Source organism: Lipotes vexillifer, unplaced genomic scaffold (assembly GCF_000442215.2).
Source record: "Lipotes vexillifer unplaced genomic scaffold, Lipotes_vexillifer_v1.1 scaffold163, whole genome shotgun sequence".
Classification (NCBI taxonomy): domain Eukaryota; kingdom Metazoa; phylum Chordata; class Mammalia; order Artiodactyla; family Lipotidae; genus Lipotes; species Lipotes vexillifer.
In genome coordinates, this window is record NW_006788722.1 from 1,641,644 (window position 1) to 1,650,173 (window position 8,530).

General features: G+C 40.1%; 1 protein-coding gene across 1 annotated transcript in view; it reads left to right on the forward strand.

Annotated features, from left to right (window-relative positions):
- The first annotated feature begins 4,288 nt into the window (after positions 1 to 4,288).
- PSKH2 (protein serine kinase H2) overlaps positions 4,289 to 8,530 on the forward strand; it is a 26,065-nt gene continuing 21,823 nt past the window's right edge. Inside the window, 1 exon segment of the mRNA XM_007461740.1 lies at positions 4,289 to 4,419. Coding sequence (XP_007461802.1) covers positions 4,289 to 4,419 — 131 coding nt within the window.

Below are 8,530 nucleotides of genomic sequence, written 5' to 3' on the forward strand. Positions count from 1 at the left end.
GCTATACATATACATATGTCCCCATATCCCCTCCCTCTTGCATCTCCCTCCCACCCTCCCTATCCTACCCCTCTAGGTGGTCACAAAGCACCATTGCTTTGCTTTTTTTTTTTTTTTTTTTTTTACATCTTTATTGGGGTATAATTGCTTTACAATGGTGTGTTAGTTTCTGCTTTATAACAGAGTGAGTCAGTTATACATATATAATAATGATATTTATTGGGCATTTATAATGTTCCAAGTACTGTTCTAATTGCTTTACATGAATGAGTTATTCACAACAACCCTATGACATTTGTGTTATTATTACTTCAAATTCATAGATAAGAAAGCTGGAGTGATGGAGAGGCTAGGTAACTTTCCTAAGGTCACAGCACTGGTAAGTGGTGCTAACGGGACTTGAACTTTGAAGTCTACTTTCAGAGCCAAGCTCTCCTGAGGTGGTAGTCAAGCTGTCATCTGGGGCTGTAGTCATCTCGAGGCTCAGCTAGTGGTGGAGAATCTGTTCCCAAGCTCAGTCACATAGTTGTCAACAAGTCTCTGTTCCTTGCTGTTTGATTTTTGGCGGGAGGCTTCCTTCTGCACCATGGGAACTTATCTCATTAGTGAGATTACAAATGAGATCATACTATATAGAGTTTGGTTTTTTTACCCCACCCCGAAATATATTGTAAATATTTTTCCATGTAACTAAATCTATTTCTAATCATCATTTTTTTTAAGGTTTGGATGCAAATTGACAACTTGAAAAGGCAGATGCTTTTAGGCAAATCAGCTAAAATATCATGGAAATACTCTCACTTTATCTTCTTTGATTTATGCACAATATCAGGGAAACTTCATTCATCAGTTGGCTGTCGACTTCTTTGAGTCATTACTATTAAAAAAAGCAAAATTTGTGTTTTTACTTGACAGCAGAGATCTTACCTGCAATTTATTATTATATATTAACATTTATCTTCTTTTTTTGCAATTATAAGATAACTTATAAAACTTGAAATTCTACAAGAGCTAAATACTCTATTTTTCAGTGCTAAATGTAGAGCTATGCAAATTAACAGGAATGATTCACTACTGTAGCGGAGACAAAGTATTTTCAGTAGTTGAAAATTTCTTACTGACTTGTCTGAATTATTATGTTATTTTTGGTGTTATGATAATGAAAAACAGTCTGCCAAAGGTAGCAGGAACATTTCTCTCATCTCTGAATTTCACACGAAGACATCCTACTTAGAGGCTCTTTATTATTGGTTTATGAGAAGAAAGCTCAGAGAGGAGCTTTGCACTGTTGGTTCCACACTTCACTTTGTATGTGAAATTGGCTTAAAAGAGCCCCATGCTAATTGTCATTACAAACACAAACCCTGCACCTTGGGGAAAAGGAAGTCAATAAGATGAACACCTACACCTTCAAACTGATGTTTCAGGCATGAGATCACTCTAGAGAAAATTAATCCCAGTAGGTGGGATCTAAAGAAAAGGAAAATTTGAAAAACAACAACAAAATTCCAAGAAAAACTCATTCCAAATGAAGCAAATTCTTCATTTTTATCTGTTAAATATGCCTTTTGGTTATATTTTTTTCTTCTTAATCTGAAGAAGAGAGTATAGAATTGTAGGGCTTCCCAGTGTAGCACTCCTTGAGACCTCCCTAATTTCTTGCATTGCTCTCTTTCTTTCACTGAAATGTACTAAATACTTACAATAGAATAGAATACAAAAATGCATAATATTTTTCTGTTTTCAACCAATATTATTCATGTAAGAGAGAAATGAGTTTTCCCTAAATGTTAGTCTAAGACTTTAATGAATTTTAGATTTGGCATAATTCTGTAAATCCTTTCAGTGCAATATTCTTTAGGGACTGGATTATAATTTGTTGAGTATATCTTTCACATACCAAGTTACTTAGTTGACTCAATTTATGACATATAAGCCAGAGTGTTATTCTAGGAAGTTCCTATGGGTTCAGAATCTCTATTGCCTAGGACTCAATGTGCCCTTCTAACACTGCTTTTTAAAAACTGGGTATAGGAGGGGACCCAGCACTGAGTGATTGGAGCTATGCCTTACATATTGTTTTGAACATTATGGCTGACTATTTAATGAGAATTTGTGACTTTGGGGTAATAAGTGGGAGCTGAGGATGAGGTAAGTTCTTTTTCTTTAGAAACTGGAGGTTCAATTTATTTAATACTCTTCAGAAAACACCACTAGAGTAAAGTTTAGCACAGAATCAGATGTTGAACACCATTTTCATTTCTTCAACTGGTGTGTTACAGGAAGCCATTTATAAGCACTAAACACAAGGACATAAAAATAAAAGTTCATTTAAAATGGGCCTTAAGTCTAAAACTTACTTGAACAATTTTATTACTTCAATTAGGATAAAATATATAATTTAAATAACTATAAATAATTAATGTGTAAATAGCATGTGGTCCCAAACAATGTTTGCGTGGTCTCCAAAACAATGAGGCAATTATGCACAATAAAGAGAAATACACACAGGAGACCCTGAAGTAGGATGCTATTCTACACATTACTTATCCTTTTGAAGGGGTTCGTTGGGCTAAAAGAACACACTGAAGATGTGTGGTTAACATTTTAACATTTTAAAGCTTGGTGAAAACCCTTAAAATTTTCGAATGCGTAAGTGAATTTTGTCTCCTGGAACGGAATTTATATTGTCAACAACAAAAGAGAACTAATCAGTGGTTTCTATTTACTGTTTTCATTTCTAAAGAGCTTAAAAACCAGTGATTGTATTAGCCAATTTTCAAGGAAAATTCAGGCTTAGCAGGAGGCTCTTGACAAAGCTCTCCCTGCTGGGCGGCCAGCTGCCTGGAGGGACTGCCTCGCGGGACTGAGGCAGGCCGTCACCGCTGCCCAGGGCCAGGATTCACGGTGGAAGCTTCCTATCTGCTGGGCCTCATGTATCCTCACAGCCCTGCGCTCCCTGAGCAGGAGCGCTTCTTGCTCTTTGAGCAGCACCTGAACGTCTTACTTCTCTCCATCTCCTCCCTCTTCTCTTTTCCATTCTGCTTATTTTGCCTATTCTGAAAATTAGTTAAAAACTTGTGACACAAAAGCACGAATTCTTCACCTGCTTACAACCAACTTTCTCTCTTTGTTTCCCAGTACCTGGCAAATCTTGAGGGTTCTTTTTCATGAAAAGTCTATTATTTGGCACTTAAGCTCCCTTTGCAGGATGGGTTAATTTTCTCTAAGCTAAACCCAAGTCGTATTTTACAGTTTCCTTCAAAATACAGTTCTTCTGAGCAAATCCATGACTAATTGACTCATCACAGATGGTCTCTGTTAAGCCAAACTAAACATTAAACAAAATTATAAAGGATATGACCATTGAAAGAGCACTAGACTGGGAGACTTGGCCCTCACTTCTGGCTCCACAACCTCTAAGGGGTACCTGATTTTGACGTGCCTGGCTGGTTTTGACTGAATTTCACTCCCCACGCATCAATTATATAAAATTTATCAACGTAAATTATACATAATCAATATATTGATATCTGACCAATACATAAAATATCATTTACTAAAATGATATGTATAACATATAATATATACTCATGTATAAATAATTATGAATACAAGGATGAAATAGATAAAATAGATTATATATTATATAATAATTACAATTAATAATTAATATTATACATAATTAATACTATTTTTCCCCCCACAGATTTTACCCTTGTATTTGCAAAGTGTATTGGGCTGGGTTCTAGACAGAGTTTTTTTGTCTCAGATGCATCACTCAGAGGGTGAGGCTCATGTCTCTTACAGATGTAGGAGTTAGCGGAGTGCCAGACACAGACTACTGTGCTCAATTAATACAATAGAGGACAGTGATACTTTATACTTTAAATATTATAAGCTCTTAGAGCTTAGAAAATATTATATTTAATGTTCATATCATCTGGATATGAGTGCGCTCTGCCTTGGAGACATAAAAGTCCTTTAGAAGGAAGATCTCCTTTATAAACTATTTAACTTTATATGTTCACGTCCTCATTTCACAGATGAGAAAACTGGGCCCTTGAGAATTAAGCCCAGGCTCCTGACTTCTCGCCCACTTTGTTTTTACCACGTCAAGCTCTACTATGGATAAGTGGTCAGTGCGGATCAAGGCGGCCGGACTGTAGGCCGGGCCTTCTTCCTAACGCGGGCCCCTGGGCCGAGGGCTCAGTTCTGCCCCCTCTGCTAGCCTGGGGTAAGTGGGCGCCCGCACCAGGAGCCTCGGGCCCCGCTCCCCGCCGTGGCCATGGGTTGTGGCGCCAGCCGCCCGCGCCGGCCCGGGTCGAGCGGGAGAGTCAAGGCCGAGGCCGCCCCGGAGACTCAAAGGATGCAGGTGGCCCGCCTCCGCGCCAAGTTCGACCCGCGGGTCCTCCCTAGGTAAAGCGGGACGTGAACCGCAGGCGGAGGGGCTGGGCTGAGCAAGGTGAACCGCTGACCGAGGCGCCCTTAGAGATCCCGTCGACTTGACCGGACCTTACGCTTCTTTCTGATCAAAGGCCTCAGACCTCCCTAAATTCTCTCTGCCCTTTGAGATGTAAATCTTTTACAACCCAGGAATGTCTTTCTCAATGACCTGGTCGCCAACCTTTTGAAATGTAATCAAAGAAAGATCGAGGCTCTATCTACCAGTGTCTGTGGGAGGGTAGGAATCTCACTTCCATGACATCCCTTCCTCCCCTAATGCCCTTCAGTAATTTCCTACAAGCTCACTCCAGCCTTACAACTCTCTTGCCTTGTGTTTCAACAGTTGAGTTCAGTCTCTCCCATCGCAGTAGTTTTGACCCCCTCTTGCAATAGTCTGGAATAAAGTCTTCCTTGATGTTTTTAGCAAGTGTCCAGTGCAATTTCTCTTTGAAAGAGGGGGGAAGGGCAGAAGATAGGGAAAGTTCAAGACTGAAGAAGTAGGGACTTCCCTGGTGACGCAGTGGTTAAGAATCCGCCTGCCAATGCAGGGGACACGGGTTGGAGCCCTCGTCCAGGAAGATCCCACATGCCATGGAGCAACTAAGCCCGTTCGCCACAACTACTGAGCCTGCATTCTAGAGCTCACGAGCTACAACTACTGAAGCCCTTGCACCCAGAGCCCATGCTCTGCAGCAAGAGAAGCCACCGCAATGAGAAGCCCACACACCGCAATGAAGAGTAGCCCCCACTTGCTGAAACTAGAGAAAGCCCGCACACAGCAATGAAGACCCAATGCAGCCAAAAATAAAAATGCAGCCAAAAATAAATTAATTAATTAAAAAAAGAAGACTGAAGAAGTAGAAGGAGCCGCAGGGAGGAGAGGGAGAGAATCCCTGACCTCAGAGCCCTGGGGGGGCTTGCCATAGATACACTGGAGCTGGGGTGTGTGAAGGATCTTCTGTTACATTCTAGAAAAGGAGATCATAATTAGTGGAATAGAAACAGGGCTTTGAATCAACCAGACTTGAGATCCACTCCTGTCTTTTCTATTGTGTGTCATTGGGAATGTTCCTTAGCCTTTTTCCTTCCTCAATTTCCGCCTCTGTAAAATGGGAATAATAATAATAGCTGCCTCGTAAGAATGCTGTGAGGATGATTAAGTAATATATGTAAATGATGCTGCACAGTGCATGGTGCAGGTCCTCATGTAGATACTGTTATCGTCTTCATAAAATGACCATGTAAGAAATGAACAAGGAAGGCTGGCCGGTTGGTTGGCCTGAGAAAGAATTTCCTCAGAGTGCCCCACGTTGGCCAGGTGGAGGAAGGACATCATGGAATCTGCTCCACTCTGCAGCGTTTGGTTGGACACAGTGGTAGGTGGCTTGACTGGATTCTCAGGGACACTTCTAGTCCTAGGATTATACGCTCACCTCATCACAGTGTTCTGACCAGAGTCTATGCAGAACCATTTCCTTTGGGAAATGCCATCCTTGGGAAATTCTGGTACAAGGATGACTCGAGGATTAGTCTAATATCTGCTAATCTTAGAGAAGAACAAAGTTGGCTGATGCAACTGAACTTGAATCAGAGGGGTTATGGGGTCTTGTCAAGACTGAATTGATTGGGTGGCATCTCTGGTCATCTGTGGCCAGGGGGTCTGGTCTAGTCTTTATCCACCCTCATAGCCTCCACCTCCAGGTTAGTTCCAGAGCCTTAGATTATGACAAAGTCATAGAAGTAGAGGATCTCAATATTGGAAAGCTTTAGAGACTAACTAAAGGGTCTTCCTTAACCAATGAGGAATTGAGCCCCAAAAGATTAAGTGACTTATCCAAGTTGGTGACAGAAATGGGTCTAGAACACAGTTGTCTTTCCTCTCCATTGTGAGCCCAAATGATAGGTGATAGAATTTAAGTCTGACTATATTCACTTTCTTCTTGGGAGTTCATTACAGTTGCTTCTGTCAAACCGGTTGCAATATTATTATTGTTTCCATGTTTCATTTTTTTTATCATGCTCAGTTTGTGGCAGCTGAGGTCAAAGTAATAATTTTGTTTCTTATAATCTCTGGGATGATGTAAAATTGCATGACCTACAAACCTGACTTTGAGGCTGCTTTGTGAGAGGGTGGGAGTGGAGGGTGGAAATGGAGGAGGTGGATTGGCCTTGTAGATGCATCCTCCCATGCCTGATTCCATTCTTAATGTTTTCAAAATAAGGTGATAATTTGGAAATAATATTCATTCAGTGAATGATTCTCTCATTCAACATTTATTGCTGTCCCCTCTGTGCCAGGCACTACACAAGATATAGCCACCCAAGTCATAAAAATAGTCACCATTGTTATAAAAATTGTCACCATCCTCATAAAAATAGTCACCATCCATGGCCATCAAGGGCTCATAAGCAAGGCCACAGCTTCAGGCTTTTGTTGTGGGATGTTTGTTATCTGAAAGCATTTATTTGCACTATAAATTTTGGCTTAAAGCTTACTGTTTCTTCCAATGCCAAATTACTGGCATTTTTTTAGACATTTGGTTTATGAAGGCCTGTAACAGTGTTGAATAACACTCCTTTTATTTGAGCGAGAGTGTAGTTCCTCAGAAATGGTAATTCGTCTGATAGCTGATGATTAATCCCATGAGCAAATGAATTTTCCTGCAGTTTTGAGGGCATAGTCATAAATTAGTATTTGCAAAGTGCTTTCATCCACATTAGAGGTAATGTGTTGGTCTGCAAAGCAACAGAATTTGAAATGCCTGTGATTATCTTCAAAATCACACTGGGAGTGCATGTGAATAATAAAAGCAGAGTTGGAAAGAGAAGAGGGGACAGAATCCATTTAAGATTATTAAATTGCTATCGGTTTTGATAAGGTAATTGGCCAGAAAATTAAATGCACCGTATAGAACAAAGCTATTTTCTGTAAGCTGGTACAGCCAAATGCCATTTTTATTTAGTAAACACAGGAATATAAGAAATAAGTAAGTAGACAAATGAAAAAAAAAAAACTACAGGAAGAATAAACTCAGCAAAAAGAAGTAAAGCTGTTTAAAGTACAGATTGATATTTGCATTTGAATCTTTGGTATTCAGTATGTGACTTAAAGAATTACCTTCTCCCTGTGTCCTCCTTGAGTACATGCCATTCGCTGGCATTCTTACCTGGGAGAAGTTTTAATAAAGTGGGAAAAGCACCAAATTATGATGCAAGTAAGGAGACCTGGGTTCTAATCCTCACTCCACAAATTAAACAACCAATCAGCTAACCTGATCTTCAAATGTCTTCATTTGTAAAATGAGGGGTTGGATAAAATCATTCTCTAATATTCTTTCCAGCTTAAAATCATGATTCTAAGTCAAGCACTTTCTCAACATTTCTTAAATAAAGATAGAAGGTTAAATTTTGATAGGATTCTTAAATTTACATAGACATTAACACAGGTAACTAAAGTTTAAGATCCCTAGCCTTTGAAATCCTAGCTGACTTCCTGGTCTTTCTTTACACATTACTGACATACATCCCAGGTTAAAATTTTGTTGGCTGTGTAAAATTGCAAGTGCAGTGGCATCAGGTAGGGGGAACTATGAGAGCTGCTGGCTGCAAGGGGGTCCTGACACCACCGCCACCCGTGTTCTGAAAGCTGCACTTATAATAGCGCAACCATGCTGACTTTCGCAATGGTACATCTACTGAGGAGCGATTTGGGGCGATACCTTGGGTGAGATACGAGTTATGCCTGGGACTGAGAGCTCACAGTCTAGCAACATGAGGAAGCCTACTCTTTGTACCCTGTCTCCTGATATGGTTTCCTCCATTTTTGGAGAAGTTATAAATAGGACTAAGCTTCTTTTTTATTCTCTCCACCTGGTTTGGTGGTTGCTGTTGCAGAATGATAAAAACAAGAGTTGGAGGGAGGAAAGAAAATGGTAGATGGAGGTCCCAAAATTCTTCAAGAAAATTTTGGAGAAATGCATTTGAAGGAATTGGATTTAAATCCCATCTATTGCAACTATCAGTACAATCTGTGTGGCCTTGGGAAATCACTTAAATTTTTAATATCACCCAGCAGGAATTTTAT